Source organism: Neopelma chrysocephalum, unplaced genomic scaffold (assembly GCF_003984885.1).
Source record: "Neopelma chrysocephalum unplaced genomic scaffold, ASM398488v2 Primary Assembly neopelma1_64, whole genome shotgun sequence".
Classification (NCBI taxonomy): domain Eukaryota; kingdom Metazoa; phylum Chordata; class Aves; order Passeriformes; family Pipridae; genus Neopelma; species Neopelma chrysocephalum.
The window spans coordinates 593180-610746 of record NW_020897721.1 but is presented as its reverse complement, the minus strand read 5'-3'; the positions used below and the strand labels follow the sequence as shown (position 1 = coordinate 610746).

The window sequence follows — 17567 nt, the reverse complement described above, 5'->3', positions numbered from 1 at the left end:
CACAGCACTTTTTTTTTATTTCTGTTTGCAGTAATCTGCCTTTCACTTTCTCATTGCTACAGAACAAACGAGGAGGCTCAGCACTTTGAAAAGGGGGCTCAATGTGTAATGGGTCCACTAGAATTAATTTAGTTGCACCAAATCCATTGAGCAGTGAGGTTTTTTTCTCTTCTCAAATCATTTTGAGTCGGATGCAGCCCCCAGCCTTTGTAATTCTAGTAAAGCACTTAAAGTGCACAGTAGGTGTTCATCAGGACCATCTGGTCAAAAGCAAAACAAGCTGCTGATTTTGCCTTTGAATAGAATGAAGCAAGTGTGAATTAGTCTCTTCAATTAGCACTATTACAACCTGTCAAGTGCATATTGTAAAACAGGATTATTACAGTATTGGTCACCAGTGCAATTATTTACTCTCTGCCTTTTCTTGCATATAAAAATGTCCATGTTTACTAGTTTTTAATAACTGAAGATCGTTTCTTTAATGATATGCACATCCAAACCCACCAAAACCAAATTACAGGTTATGAAACATATTCTGTCAGGAATATATTAAGTTTCATAATTAAGTGAGAAGTAGTGCCCTTTCTTTATCTCTTATTGCTGTTTCTGTTGCATAAAAAGAAAAAGAATAATAGTTATATGCCTCTCTTCGAAACAGATCTCTGCAGTCAGGTATTATGATATTTTAAGTGCCTAATAAAGCTATCACTTTTGAACAGGTACATAAAGGGTATTTTCATTTCCCAAGGAACTTCCTTCTCATATAATTTCCAACACATGACCACTTTCAAAAAGTTTATCGAGGATTTCTTTCAGCAAATACACTTTACTTTAGCAATGTGCTGGTTTTCTATAATAGAAAGGCAAAAAAACAAATCAAGAAGTTGATTTAGCTTTTTAAAGATAAGATTTTTCTCTCCTTGTTCAAAAAGTCAAAGCCTGGCTTGCTAGCTGGTACTCATTTATCACTGTAGAACACTGAGGCTATCACAGTGATAGATGTTTAAATTATGTATACTGTTGTTCTGACTTGTTATAAATTGAATACAATTTTAACATGATAGATTTCTTTAAAAAGCAAACAAAATGTTCAAATTTCACAAAAACATTATACTGCTCTTGTGTACAATCAGCACAGCGATGTATTTTACCAGCTTCTCTGATACCAAGAATATTTGAACAATAGAACGTTTGTGCACCTCCTATTAAATACCAAAAAGTGTTAGTTACTGATTTTTATTACAAAAAGAATAGTTTTCAACAATTTTAAAGCAAGTAAAAAATGTCAAAATATAAAACAACTGTTTCTGAAACTGGTAATGTATGTACTTGGATCTGTCTATATTCTGGCAAATGTTACTGTAATCACTTAGTTACATTTAAAAGAATAACATTATTTACACATACATTTCATGTCCTCATGTCAGTGTCTGACCTTTACTTTGAATGATCTCACTCAACAACAACTGGCTTGAAAATATTTTGTTCAGATATCAAAAAACAGATCTGAAAAAGGTACAAGACCTTCAGCCGGATTATTTTCCTGCATGCTGCAGGTAATTCATCTGCTTATCTACATTGATATATTATATTCATTTAGGCCTTTTAAATCAGATTTCTGCCTGCATGTTCACAAACAGTGGGTTTGCACCTTGTTTAACATTTGTCCACTTATCAAAATAGTTTAAAAAAATTTCATCACAAAGGACTTCAAATTGTCATTAGGGTCTGTCAACACAGACTTTACAGTTTATCTCAGCCCAAGCAGTTGTATGCACAAATAGTTCCTCCTCCTGCCTGGAGTGCTATTGGATACATTGCTTTTCATATTCCACCTTAGCCAGTTAAGTCTGTAGGGAACAGAGAACAAATATATTACCTAGCACAGGTGACAGGGATGCTGAGCAGGCAGCCCCCGTTTAGATTATTGGCTAAAGGAATGGAATAAAGAGCAGAGGCAGCTATGCAGAGACAGCCAGTACTTAAGGACCCATTTTCTTTGCATTGTTTGCATAATGTTATGTTTTATTGAGAATTACAGTGCCCAGTAGGTGCTTTACACAGTATTCTCAACTGGAATTTCCAGCAGTTACAAAATAAAATCACCAATCTGTGAGAGGACCGAGGATTCTGCATATTTAACTCGTCCACCCTTTAGCAGCCACAGCTTGTGTAAACTGGACATTTCTGTAATCCTGCACACGGGAATCACAAAAAGGCTTCAAAGTCTGTATCAAAAGTAAAACAGACAATTTAAAACTCCTTGTTTATAACTAACTGGAGCTATCCAGCTTGTTAAAAATGTTTGCTTTTTTTCCCCTATGGCAGTGACTTAAACAAAAAGCAGAGAGCACACTATTGTGACAAGAACTCAAATCCAGTAAGTTTTTCGCAAATTAGTTTGTCTGCTCCAGGATCAGAACGCAAACTTGCTTTCCATGAAACATTTAAATATTGCCCCCTCTGAAAAGGGCTGTCCTTCGTTTCTGTCAAATAATACAACTACAATGTGCAAAAATGAAAAGTAGTAGAAATGTTCATTTCTAAATGAGAATAAATTGGTAAGAATACCTAGAAAATAAGTTATCCTGATTGTGGCAATGTCTTGTAATAATTTAGCACATAGCTTCTCAAACCTAAACTTAAAAATTCTCTTTAATTACAGACAGCCTCTACAAATTATCTCAGCAGAATAAAGAGCAAGTCTTAGGTAGAAAACTCCTTTTAGTCTTGTATTAGGAGTTCAATTTGTTAGACTTATTCTTATTTAACCATCTAATACACTGGAAATTTATTCATTTACAGTCTCCAAACTGGCATAAAACCTACTAATTTCCACTTTAAAATGCAGATCATGGAAAAAAGTAACTATGATATTTCCCAGAACAGTATCTGCACAGAATTAATTTAATACTGCAATTTTACAAGAACAAACAGATGTCAGAAACCTGTGACACAGATTAATTTGCAATTTAGACCACCATGTTATTATTTAATTTCCAAGTTAACTACTACCCTCCTCAACTAAAAAAAAATAAAATTAAAAATTGAATATCCAGAATTTTTTACATGTTCTGTTTCATATTTTATTTCATTTCCAAAGATTCTGTATAAACTCATAATCCCACAACAATATAACTGAATGTAACTTATATTTTTTAAGCTGAGAAATTAAAAATTAATATGTAAACAGTTACAAAGTTAGATAAAGCACAGTAAAAAAAAAAAAAAGGCGTTTTCAAGTACCATCCAAAAATCCAACTATTAAATTAACATGGAAGAAATTGTAGAAGCAGACATGAGCACTACAGCTCCAGGCTTCTCTCAGAGAAATTGTTTCCCCACCAAACACCACAATTTCTTAAAAAAAAAAAAATTCATCCAAATATCATTTACTATTAAACATGCATTCTAAACAATAAAAAGAAGACAGCACAGAACTGAAGAAATAGTAGTTTAGGAACACATGAGAGAACTCACTGGATTTTGCTTTTAATCCACTGCAAAATATTTATGAGGTTTTGAAAGGGTGGTGGGGTTGAGTTTTTGGTGTGAGTTTGGGGTTTTTTTGAGACACTTGGAAAAAAATATATTCCTTAAAATGCCCAGTATTAATAATAACAACACCAAACTGAACAACTAGCGCTGGAGAGACAGTTGCACCCAACTGTGGCAAGAAGTAGAACATTTATAGAATTTTAAATACTTCTTTTAATAATTGATGTAGTCATTTTGAATCTTTCTGCATAGGATATAGCGTGTGAGTAGATTGCATTAACACTGCTTAAACATTTCAACTTGTCAGTATGGCCAAGTCGATTTCTGAAATATTTGCAGTATTTTCCCATCGAAACAGTAATAAAGGTAGAATAAATATATGCCACTGCTTTATAATCACTGAACATTAATGAATATTTTATGTCTTTTTAAATCTCCCTGTTTAATTTAAAAGGGTGAAATTAAGTCTCCTCCCTGCAATATGCCAATTATCTGTAAATCAAACAATAACTTGGCCATTATACTCCTTTTTGTTAATATACCAGAAGCTAATTTGAAAACACTGAGCAGCATTTTTAGGGAATAATTGAATAGTCCTTCCTGCCCTCTTGTGGTTGGCAACTGCATCTCACACTGAGCTTCTCCACCATTACAAAAATACACCAGAAGGAAAGTAAACTATTAATTTGTTAAAGTGCGAACAAGAGTGAAGAAAAAAATAATCTAACAGTCCCTGGAGAGAATGGAGACAAAGGAGAGAAGGTAAGATACCACTGATTCCTCCAAATCACAAGGCCTAACTAGATTGATTCATCAATCATTTGTTAAAATGATCACTCTATGCTAAAAGAAAAAAAATTAAATTAAGAAGCCATTAGGGAGGTAACATACAAAACAGTGCTTGTTTTGTATAATTAGACAAATGTTCTGCAACCCTTTTACCTCAGCCAAATCCCCAGGGATTTCCAGGAGACTTTGCACAGACAGGAACATTCACCTGTTCAGCATCAGCGGCACAAGAAGGGCCAGAAAACTCTTTTCATTTTAGCCTCTGAAATGGTCTTCTTAACTTTACACACTCTACCGGATGTGACACTTAGATACAAGAAAGGCAGAGAAAGGTTTCCTGTTCATGCTGGTGATGGGGTGCTGGGGGGTTCTTATTTTGGTTGTTTAGTGGGGAAAATCATAACTGACTTTTAAATTACGTTGACAGGTTATGTGTTAACTGTAACCTGCCATTACCAACAAACAAGAACTTCAGTGCATGTAAAGGCAGCTGAGATTCCCCTGTCACAGCTTTCTGGTTCCTTTAAGCCAGGTAAGACCCACCAGCAAAGAAGAAATTGATACAGCACAGATAAAATTCAAACTGACAATATGTACATATGTATTTTCTTTTACAATCTCACCATTTTAAAATTAAAACCACGTTTTGATCATTTATTTCCATAAACATTCCAATTCTGTTTAATTGTAAAGAGTCAGAGCTTAGCCCCTCAAAAATCAAACTGATGTAAACACATTTATTTGTATTACCACAAAATCCAAAACATAAATTACTATAGTAGGTTTAAAAATAAAAAGTAGAAAACAGGCTTTAAGCAGGAGAAAGATCACAATTTAGATCTTAAGAATAACAGTATTCTTAATACAATTCTTAATGAATACAGTTAATTATCATTTTTTAGTGTTGCACGAGATACTGCTCCCATAGCTAACATTACAGAACTTAAATTAATTCTGTCTACAATGTCAGCATGTGACGTGAAAAACTTCAATAAAATCTGTTCAATCTGAGAAGACTGAAAGAAGTGTTCAGACCAATAATAGCAAACATACATTTAATTTGAAAAGCAAACATTTAATCTTAATGTTTTGTAATGTGAATTGTGAAGATTCGTATTTCTAGGCTGTTTGTCGTGTTTCCAGAAAGCAGTGGGTTATATGGAAAATAACATCCAAAACATCTGGCATTAGACAGAGCATGGAGCACTGAACAATAACCTTTGTTTTGGAAAGGAGTTTTAAAAATATGCAAGGATCTGCTTGTTCTAAATTCAGAGAGTCCAGAGTCGTATTAGAGATATTTGTTCCTATAGGACTTAATTCTGATGAAGTTCTCTCCAATATCACCCCTTGCTGGCCATTCCACAGAATGGCAGCAACGTCCATTATACACAAAACCATTTGGCTCCCAAGCCAGCAAGAATTACAGCTCTCTAACAGCAACCAGTTGAGGTGCCTATAAAATGGAGATGGAGCTGGTTAAAAGAAGACAAGATAGAGGGAGCTTCAAGAGGCTTAAAGATAAAAGGTAAGTTGGACAACTCAATAAATACTGTTCATGTATTTTGCTACTATGTTGTAAAAAGAAACATCCTTTCTGTCTAATTTAATAGAAAACCTTTTTGCTGACCAAGTTCTTTAATTAAATTACAGCAATCTTGATGATCCAGTTGATTAAAAAAAAAAGACTAATAAAATGAAGGAATATCCATCAAGACCATGCAAACTCCTTTTAACAGAGCTGGCATTAACTATAATGAGCTACATTTATTCTTCAGCTGTGAAACAGCACTCACCTCCTGAATGGTACTGCTTCCTGAGAAGTTGAGGTTGTACTCCCGCTGGACTTCTCGATGGGTGACAATCAGCATGAAGTTTTGATTTAATGACTCCTGCAGGGCCCTGAAATGGTTGAAAGAAAAACAAGAAAATCAGGGATAAGCATGTTATAGCTTGTTTTACAGTTAGATGCAAAAACCCCAGGGTACCCCAAACTCTACATGAACAAGTCCAGGCACAACATTATCATCTCTCTTTTCACTCTTAAATGCAAGGAAGCATGCTGAGAATGACCAAAGGCCATTCCTGAACTCCTTCCTTAATAAGGCGACTGCAGCCTTTAAAGCTGTTCTAATGTTAAGTATTCTCAAAATCGAGAGAGTCACATTATCTTCACAAACATTGGGTGTATTTAGCACTCATAATGCCATTAATACCAGGCTTGTCAGTATATTGATGACCAGACAAAATATCAAGCTATGATGCACATTAAGAACTGATGGTAAGCGGAACAAGGCAAAGCATGCTCTCACTTCCCTAAGGTTACCTGAGGCAGAAACCAAATAGAAATTCTTCCACCTAGTTTCATTCAAAGCACATAAACCCAGCTAATTAGAACTGGAAAAGTAACCACAGGAAAATTTCTTGTGTGGGTATTGAACATTTAGTAATTAAAAAAAATAAAATCTTAAGATCCAGTTTAAACAGGTCAACTATTTTCATGTTGTCACAAGCTTGGGTTTTTTTTGTGATTCTCCAGGTGAATAAAACCTCTGGATGTTACAAAAGGCATCCTGTTTGCTTAATTAGGTACAAAATTATGCAGCTATCTACTTTTCTAAATAGAATGCAGGACTTAAGTTATAGACATGGTGACTATGGCTGTGTACAATCTTCCACAGGCCACAAAACTGCAGCAACACCGTCTCATAGCTATTGTTTCTAAACACTATTTATGTAGACTTGACCTGTTCAGTGGCATATGAAATTAAACTGGGCTTATTCACTTCTTTTTTTTCTTACCACATACACTTAAAAGAATGACAGACTGTGGTATTTTATTTCACATCTTCACTATTCCATGACACTCCAATACACCATTCCTCTTACCAATAAAGGACAAATTCTGAATGCAGGTCAGCATAACTGTATCTTATAATACAAGACAAGAAAGACTCTTAAATTATTTGAGACATGATGTGTTAGTTTTAACTCCTACTGTAACAACTGATCTGCAGTTTTTCTGCTCTGATGGCAAGGAACTCATACAACACTCACTGGATGCTTTAGCAAGAGATGCACAATTTGCTTGAACATCTCAAGGAAAGTTACCTTACAAAAATATCTTCACTCAGCAACTTTATTTGGCTTCTGTGACAACTTATTAATCACTTACTATAAAATGAAATCACAAAGTTCTATTTCTTGTCTTTTATAGTTTTGTAATATGGAAAATAAATATAACTCATTGTCAACGCTAAGTATGATCATGTGCACGAGAGACACTACAAATTCTACTGCAGTCATCTATGCTGAACATGACATTTTCCGAACTTGTCACAGTCTTGTAAGAAAAGGCCTAAAAAAAGAGTCCTGAAAAGTTGTATGCCTATTTTCAAAGGTAATTCTAATGTGATTGTTAGTAAGTTTCACATTGTCATAACCGTATTTTCTTTTGGCAAATGTTCGGTAGCAACTAAAATATCCTGCTGTGCTTTTTCAGATTCTGATTTTTTATTTGTTTTCAGCAAATACTGGAGGCAAACGACATATTTAATTGCTCTGAAAACATTAATCACAGCATATGTGAAAGGCTCTGGATTCCATACAGACTGACACAAGGCTCTGTTATAGCTAATTTTGACTCTATCTGAAAAATCTGTAGATGCTAACTGATAACGACTCATGTTTTCATTCTGTAATTGATGTAAACATGGAAGGAAACAGCCTGGTCCGATCAAACCCTCAGTCTCTCCAGTTATGTACGATACAGACCCTTCAGTTCTCCCCAAAATACAGCATGCGAAAGAAAAGCTCATAGGAAAGGTTTTTCCACTTGTGACAGCAGGAAGTATGTAGAAAATGAAAAAATACTCTTCAAACAGAGTTAATTTAAATCAAGTGCCTAAAAATTAAAAGCCTTAATTTTTGAAGTAACTAACAATTTTGACACCTCTACTTCTGGATTTCTAAGCAACATAAGCTAAGCTTGTTAACAAGCAAATTCTCAGTACATTTTCATAGATAAGCAGAGGGAAAGAAGAGGCTGAAAATTAGGCTAGCTAAAAAAAAACAAGCACAAAACCTGCAAAAAACTAAGTAAAAACTGGGTTTGAAAATATTAGCAAATAAAGTGCATGGTTAATTGTTCAATTTTTATTCTTCTTTCTTATTATAGAAAAATAATATATTGAGGAATATTACTTCTGCTTACATAGACATTCAGTGGTCAACTGATCTACTCCTTGGAGCTCCTACATCGAAATCTCACAGGGTCTAACAGCTGTAAGACTTGGAAAGGGAAAGGGAGGAAGAACTGATGGCACATCCAATGGGTGGTTGGTGCCAGTGTTGGTACCAAGGCTCCTCTGCAGGATTTGAACACACAGCTGGACAGCCAGTGATGTCAGTCCCTCCCATATTAATTTCCTCCAGCAATTGGGGACGTAGATTACCCCAAATTATTTGTGCCAATAGAACTCTGCTTCCAAAATATACCATGCCCTAAAATTGTATTTTCAGCCATTAAGGCTATGACAGAATTTACAATATAAAAGTATTTAAAGGAAACTTCTCAGTGACAGTAAACTGAACCTTATTTCTTTTTAGGTCCACACAAGCGTTTTGAGAAGACTGACTATGAATATGTAGCACATTTCTAAAATTTTGGCTTCATGTTTGCATCGTGTTTAATTTTCCTAAAAATGTTATTAGCTGACTACAATCTTCCAAATAAAATATCTGCATGAAAAGGAAAACAAAGTCAGGGCCAAACTCCAGGTCCCACTAAAGTCAAGACAGATTTTCTTTTTTTTTCTTTTTTTTTGTTGCCGTCAGCGCTAAGAGAATTTTATTAATCTAAGAATGAATTATTGGGAAAAGAAACAGGACTAAAGTCGGCCACTCTTGCCAACACTATTTTCCCCTCACTGTAGACTCTAGCTTTCAAAAGCATTTGCTGATAGGTGGTATGCTGCCATTACAACATTTTTACCTCAGCTGAATGATTATACATTCACTTTTCAAAACAGGAGGCCAGGGAACCTGTATTTTTGGGCACCAATCTTCCATTTAAGGTACTCCGCTGATACTCAAAAGAGAAGTTCAAGAACAGACAAAATAAAAAAGACCTGAGCACGGTCATTGCTCTGACCAGTTCTAGCAAGAGACTTGGACACATAAAACACATAAACTAGACTGGTTCTATCTACTGTTAAGTGACTGCCTTAATGCTTTGATTTTTGATGTAATACTTGGCTTTTTAGTATCATTTTTCTTTGAAATTTTAATAATATATTTTAAACTTTGAGACTAAAAGTATATCCTTAATCAATGATCAGTAAATGCTTCTTTTCATTTCAGTTTTGTGAGTTTTTATGAAATACATTCAGTATTTCCCATTAGGGAAGATTTTTCTCAGTCACGGGGAGATATCCCCCAAAATCTCTGATTTTTATATAAATAGGTATGACACAAAGTAATTAACATTTCCATTTTAAACTTACAGATTTATACAAGCTCATGTCAACAGAAGTCCAAATTTACTGTAATTACAGATTATTTACATTAAAACAAAATAAGAAATCAGTATGTAAATGTAATGTTTGTTGTAGCTAATGCAGCAGGAGGTGGTAGATTAGGTTCAAACAGCAATCAGTTAGCAAATCTGGCTAACATGTAAATGAGCAGAAGCCCTTTTGTTTACATTCTATTGCATTTTAAACTTCAGGATTTTTAAACTGTCTCATGAGCAGATGTGAAAATAAAACATTAATCTTACCATTCTTATGGAAGCTTTCAAAGTAACTAAAGCAAGGCACTGCTCCTGTCCAGCTAAACAGACAATACTAATAATTGGAGTTGCAGGTTACATCGTTCTTAATTAACACTCTGCTACAGTTGATAACATACAAGATGCTACACCACCAACACCACTGCTCTGCAACAATCTAAAGCATTCAGCAATATATGGACCCATTACTTGAAAGATGGGGGTTGTGGGTTTTATTTCCTATCCACGCAGATGATTACACTTCCTCAATAAGTTACAATCACTTAGCAAAAACATGTTATTTCTAATAATCCCCAAGGCATGCACCTGGGCTTAACTGTTTTGAATTTTCCAATGATTCATCAGATATAATAAAGTATCTAAGACTTTCAGCTATTTAGCATAAAAGGTATAAATTTAAAATACATTATAGCCATTAAAATGACAACAACAACAAAAAAATTGATGAAAAGCATCTCCCAGAAGAGAAAGGATAGAAAGGACAGACAATCTGGATGACTCAACTCCACGGCCAGACTCTCATGCCCACACTTTTGATGTTTCTTTTTGTATTCTCCTAAACCTACTTCCTGAACTGGGTATTGTCAGCTTTCAAGAAGCAACCAAGGCAACAAAGGGAAGGAATTGCACGCTGAGGAAGTGATTAATCTAATCTGACAAAGCTGGTGCAAGGGATCTCTCCCCTTGGATGATTAAATGATGGACATTCTTTGGCATCTTTCCTTTTAAGACTGTTTTCCAAAGGAAATCATGTTCTTCTCCGCCCACCTGTCCCATCTGGTAACTTTTGAACATAGTCACTAGTTTTAAGGTGGTCTGGCAGTGTTAGAAAGCTCTCAAAGAATGAGTATAAATCAACATCCAAGTAGAGGAAAGGGACCCAAATTACCACCCACTTTACTAAAAGGTTGAATTAAGTATTACTTGTATTACAAGTGTAGTATTTTATACTCCATCCATCTGACCTCTGGCCAACAATCTCAGAACTACACACAGCACATGATTTCACTTTTCCTTTGACATTACCTGACTGCCAACTGGAGGTGGATGCTCTATGCAAGGGGAAAAATATTACACAGGTGCTAAAAAAAAAAGAGGAACTGGAGGCAGCATCAGAGGTAGGTGAGATCACAGGAAGCATGGATGGAGAAGACTGAGTTACTGCAGCAGCTGGGAATTCACTAGAAGGCAGGAATTCACTAGAAATCAGATTTCATTACGTCCACAACTCAAAGAACATTAGTTATTGTTCTGGATATTGTGCATGGATAAGTATGGATTTGCCAGCTGAAATTGTGGAAGCAGGGTGGAACTGTACAGGTGGTATTTGACATTTAAATTTAATCCTTACACCTCAATTTACTAATATGCAGTAGTAATTCACTGGGTTTCTATTACCTATAACAGCTTTAGATAGGCCACTGGTGAACAAAGATGCCCTAGGAGATTTTTATTTGTTTAAACTGCAGGATCACTTTGCCAATACATTTACATGCTGGTTTTAAGTCAGAACTGGGTTAAGCCTATTCAGTCTGTCACAATAAACTTCCATGCCTACCTACCAGTATGTTGGAAAAGGATGTCTCACTGTTCTGCCTCAGTGTAAAGAATGGGCACAAACTGGAGTTTACAGAGCTGAGACCAGATTGTTCCTTTTAAGAAGAGCAGATAGATAAAATACCCCATACTGGAATCTCAGCCTTTTCAAATATCACTTTCTGGAGATATTCAAATCACAACTACTTATCTCTAGTTCAAAATAGAAGGCATTTGAAGAAAACAACAGATGAACTCACAAAGTAAAGAGGCAAAGTTCTTCAACATCCATTAATAATAGATGTGAGCAAGATGCTTTTAAAAATTGTGGGTAACAAACTAATCTGAATAATAACTGACCTAACAGTAGGCAGTAAACAGTGTAACTGGGTTTGGTACATTGCTTCAATTAGATGTGTTTTGATCTGCATTGATGCTTTAATTGGAGGCAAACCTCCCCTTTCATCTAGAATTTATGACTTCAGGGAGATGATCTAGCCTTCAAATTATCCGTGTTTAAATAGCCACTAATTAGTCATCATTTGCTATCCCAAAGCTACCAACTTTTATCTTAAAAATATCCAGAACTAATCTCCACTGTGAAACAAGTATAAACTATAAAAGGTAACAACCACTTTGATTTTACTAACAAGTAAAGTTCTTTAAAACTATTAATCCAATAAAAAAGGCTAGGAACTGTTTTTAAACAGTTTGTTGTTATATATTTTACTGCAGTTGCAATAAACAACACTCTTCAGACCCCAGTCTTCTTTCCAGAACTGAAGACATTCAAATTACAATATACAGCAATACCTAGGTAGAAATTTTTGAAACTGGAAATGGAAACAAACAATTACCAACTACAGTGTTTTTTCACTGTTCTTCAAATAGCTGCTGAAGCACAATGGCTTATTGTCCTCCAACACAACTACGGCTCCTGTTGGCACATACAGTTCACGTGCAGCTCACCAGCCTCTATTCAAGTGCCACTATTCCCTTTCTTAATGCTCCTCTTCTTTATTATTGTTTTTATAATTCATATCAGCATTCTTATTTCCTCCACAGACTACAAGGTAATGTGCACAAGTACCTTTTAGTAATATATAAAGTACTTTTAGTCATTAGGATGTCAGTTATTAACTTCTATTGATCCAAAGAATTCCTTTCACTAGTAATACGACTGCACTTGTAGAATATTCCCCTATCGCCTACAAGGGCAGGAAGCCAACTCCCTCTTAGACAACATGGAATTCATGCAGTTTGCCCAATTCCAAGCGCATCCCTCCCTCCCTGCATTGGCTGGTCTGGAGCAGCTCCTTTCCCAGGCTCAATTCCTGCGCACCCTCTAGCGGCTACCGAATAACATTCACATTTTCCTGGTAAAAAGCACATACAGGACTGCCTTTGGGAAAAAGGGCAGGAAAGAAAACAAACCAAAGTAATTAGGTAATTGCAAATTACTTTATAAGAGCGTCTTCCTTAAAACATCATTTCATTTTTAAACGTTCAGAATATTCACTGACAGCAGAAAAGAGACCTGGAGGTGCTGGTCCACAGAGGTTGAACACGAGTCAGCGTGTGCCCAGGTGGGCCAACTTAAGGCCAGTGGCCTCTTGTCCCGTATGAGAAATAGTGTGACCAACAGGACACTAAGGAAGTAACTGTCCCCCTGTACTGGGCACTGGTGAGGCCACACCTCAAATCCAGTGTCCCCTTTTAGGCCTCTCATGACAAGAAAGACACTGAGGTGCTGGAGAGTGGCCAGAAAAGGGCAACAAAGCTGGTGAAAGGTCTGGAGCACAAGTGTGATGAAGAGCAGCTGAGGGAGCTGGGGGTGTTTAGCCTGGGGAAAAGGAGGCTCAGGGCAGACCTCACTGCTCTCTAGAACTCCCCGAAAGGAGGCTGTGGTCATGTGAGGATCGATCTCTTCTGCCACGTCTCAAGTGAAAGGATGAGAGGAAACGGCCTGAAGTTGCACCAAGGGAGGTTCAGGTTAGGTATCAGAATTTTTTTTTTCACTAAAAGAATGGTCAGGCATTGGAATAAGCTGCCCAAGGAGGTGGTGGAGTCACCACCTCTGGAAGTGTTCAAGAGATGTCTGGATGGGGCCCTTGGAGATATGTTTCAGGGCTGATTATGGTGGTCAGACTAGATAATCTTGAAGGTCTCTTCCAACCTTGATGATTCTGTGGCTTATTAACACTCAAATGTTTACTTCTTGAGTGTTCAAATCAGCAATAAAAGATATCCTGCTCAGTTAAGGGAAATTAATTATTCAGCCTCTCTACATACATTTTAAAAGTCCAAGAAGATAAGATAAAATAATGTAACAAACATTCCAGAAAGAAAATTCTGATCTGCTGGGAATGATTTATACAGATTTATAAGATACGCTAAACGAACCAACATAATGCAGCAACTTATGCAAGGCCAGCTCTCATTTCCACAGGGACTGGACTTCTGTTAAATTAAAGTTATCACATCTGGGAGGTGTAAAATTCTGTATGTACCCACAACGTTCATGTACCACACCATGGTTTTAAAAACCCCAACAACCTTCTTTTCATCAACGAGGTGCTGATGTAGCTCATCCCAACACTTACTAGAGCAGTGAAAATGCTTTGTATTTACTGACTACAGATCCCTGCACGTACACGTGGCTTCATAAAAACCACAAAAAACCAAATCATATGAATAGAACTTAGGGCCAAAAGACTTACCCAGAATGACTTGAAGAAGGAGGAGGCAGGTCAGGTGTTAGAACATAAAGACTATTATTTTTTGGCAAGTGTAGACTTTTTAAAACAGTCTGAGGGGAGAAAAATCATTATAAATACAAAACGTTCACCAATTCTGACATATTATTTTATTTCTTTTAATTATTGATATTTATTTACAATATCACCAAATATTTTGTTTCACGATAAACTTACTGTAACTTCAAAACATCATGTTTGTAGGTGGGCCACGTTACACATAAAACCAACACAAACTAAAGTGATTTGTCCTGTTGGGTTTTTTTTCTGTGATGTTTTAGATTAAGAGTTCTTTGTGCCACCCGAGACATCTGACACTGTTTGAAACTCACAATTCTTGCATTGTAATCCCCACCCACAGATGCTCAGTTTGAAACTCTGAATTCAGTTAACTGAAAACACAGTTGAAAACTTACACTATCATCTACATCTCCAGTCTTCCACCCTTTTAACAGCATTTTAGATGCAGGAATCTGAAGTTCATTTTCTAGAATATGTTTGATATCTCCTAAAGAAAAAAAACAAAGAAAATACATAAAATACACACATTTACTGCTTTATTTCAAACAGTACTGAGTTATAATTAAAAAAACAATAGCAAGGAAAAATTTACTATCAAAATCATTTTTAGTCTACTTACTCTTGTAACACCCACTTCAAACAGTAAAGGACAAATGAAGCTTAAAAAAAAAATCACAAAGCATGAATGATTGGAGAATCACAGGAGGATTTGATGATTTGGTCATATACTTGGATAATTCTGCATATGTCAGACACACACATTTGCAGCTGTATGTTATCTGGAGCACCAAACTTTGCCAGCAACAAAGAGGATGCTTATTTTTGATACCAAATTCCATTATCAATAGGCCTGACCTAAAGAACTGGAATGTTCATACAATTTGACTGCTCTGACAGTTTTTTTGATGTTTTGTACATTTTGATGCTCTCCTCTCTCCTTAGTTATATTACAGTTATAAAATAATTCAGGCTGGAAGGTACCTCAGGAGCTCATCTGGCCCAAGCCCAACTCAAAGGTCTAATTGAATCAGTTTAGTCAAAAATTTGTCCAGCTAGCTCTTGAACACACCTAAGGATGGAAATTTGACAACTTTTCTGGCCAACTTGTTCCAGTACTTCACCACCCTCACAACAACAAAAATTCTTTTATCTAACATGAATTCTTGATGTTGCAAATTGTGTCTACTGTGTCTCATTATCATAAGCCTCCGAGAGAAGTCTGGCTCCATCTTCTCTGTGTTCTCCAGCAGGTAGCTGTAGACAGAGGTAAGGTCTGTACCCCTCCCCTGCCTCTCTCCAGGCTGAACAAATCCATTTCTCTGTGCCTCTCCCATTAGCTCTGTGCTCCAAACCCCTGACTGGGGGGGAATATCAACTGTGGAATATCAACACCTTTCTTGCACTGGGGATCTCAAAATCCAACTCAGTGCTCCAGATGCAGCTTTGCCAGTGCTGAATGGAGGATAATAATTACTGCCCTGGATCCATTGGCTACACTCTCGCCAACACAGCCTGGGACATGGCTGGCCTTCCTCACTGCAAGAGTTCACTGCTGATCCCTTTTATTATTAAGTTGCTTTCTAGGCCTGTCAGTCCTCAGCCAGGTCACAGATGGGGATACATGGAGTTATCCCATCCCAGATGCAGGACTTCAGCTTTGTTTTCTTGGAACTTCATGAGGCTCCTGTTAGCTCATTTCTCCAGGCTGTCCAGGACTCTCTAAACAGCAGCCTTGCCCTTCAGAATATCAGCCCTTTCTCTGATGTGATTGAGATTTATTTTGAGCAGTTTTTTATCCAGTCCTTATCTTAACAATATGAATAGAAAAACACAACAGCAGAGTACATTAAAGGCCTTACTAAAGCCACAGTGACATCCACTGTTCTCCTTTTGTCCACAAAGCCAGTCATCAAATCACAAAATGCAAATAAATAATGCTGACTGATTAGGCACAATTTCCCTTTAGCAAATCCATGCTGGCTGTTTCAAATCACCTTCTTTTCTCTCCTTTGCTCGAAAAGTGCTTCTAGGAAGATTTTCTTCCATAATTTTCCTGCAGACCAAGTGCAGCAATCACCACGGAACAGCAGGTTCACATTTTCCTTAGCCTTCCTTTTCATGCTGATGTACTTACAGAAACACTTCTAATCCATCAGTGGTTTCAGCTTCACCTGAGCTTTGGTCTTCCTAACTGCAAACCTGCACACTGGCAACATCTCTGTGTTCCTCCAGGGTAGCCCATCACTACTCTCCCCCGTTGGTGTACTTTCTTTTTGCATTTAGCTCAGTTGGGAATTCTTTGCTCTTCTGCCCTCTGCCATGTTTGCTCCTCTTGCATGTTGGAAGAACTGTTCCTGTGCTTTGAAGAGGTTGTCCTTGAAGATCAACCAGCTCCCCTAGGCTCATTTGCCCTCCAGGGATCCTGCCAAGCAGATCCCCAAAGAAGCAAAAAAATATTCTTTCCTCAAGCCTACAGTTGAAATTCTACCATTTGTCTTGCTCACTTCTCTCAGGACTTTAAACTCAAAGGTTTTAAACACAAGGCTGCCCTCAGTCTTTATAACCCAAGATATAGAAGACACAAACTGCCTCTGCCCTACAGCTTTCAGGTAAAAACCATTAAAAAGTTATTAAGAAAAGAAAAAATGTAATAGTGTGGCTGCAAAATCCTGATTTTATCAGATTTTTATGTCTAATTTCCATGGATGCAACAGTGCAATGGAAAACATGGAACACACATCAAGAATTCAAACTAATCATCACTAGGTGGCACCAGCCACCTAAAAAGACAAATAAGGATCAGAAGTTCCAATTTGAAAATTTCATCCCAGACAAAAGGCTGCAGCATGGAAAATTGTTTTGATCAACTATTTCTTCATGTAGTTCCTTATTTGGATCTGTATAAGCTCTCCACTAAAAACAAACAAACAAACAACAACAAAAAACAAACAAACAAACAAAACCCTCTTCTTCCTTAGCAAAAGTAAATTAACTCACAGTTTGGGGAATGTAAAAAAATAACACTAACAATATCATATTTCTAACAAAATGCAACAGTTTTAGGACAAAGACAATAAAACTGATAAAAGAAATCTTAATTTGAACAAAAGAATCAAACAAAAATTGAGCAGAGAAGAATGCAACGATGTTCTTCACACCAGGAAGAACTCCCCTAA

At 36.5% G+C, this 17567-nt stretch overlaps 1 protein-coding gene across 1 annotated transcript in view; it reads right to left on the bottom strand.

Annotated features, from left to right (window-relative positions):
• The window catches only part of FAF1 (Fas associated factor 1), a 157059-nt gene that overhangs the window by 102204 nt on the left and 37288 nt on the right, over window positions 1-17567 (bottom strand). Inside the window, exons 5-7 of the mRNA XM_027683114.1 lie at window positions 14787-14878; window positions 14335-14423; window positions 6084-6189 (exon numbers count right to left, since the gene is read on the bottom strand). Coding sequence (XP_027538915.1) covers window positions 6084-6189; window positions 14335-14423; window positions 14787-14878 — 287 coding nt within the window. The remainder of the gene's footprint in view (window positions 1-6083; window positions 6190-14334; window positions 14424-14786; window positions 14879-17567) is intronic.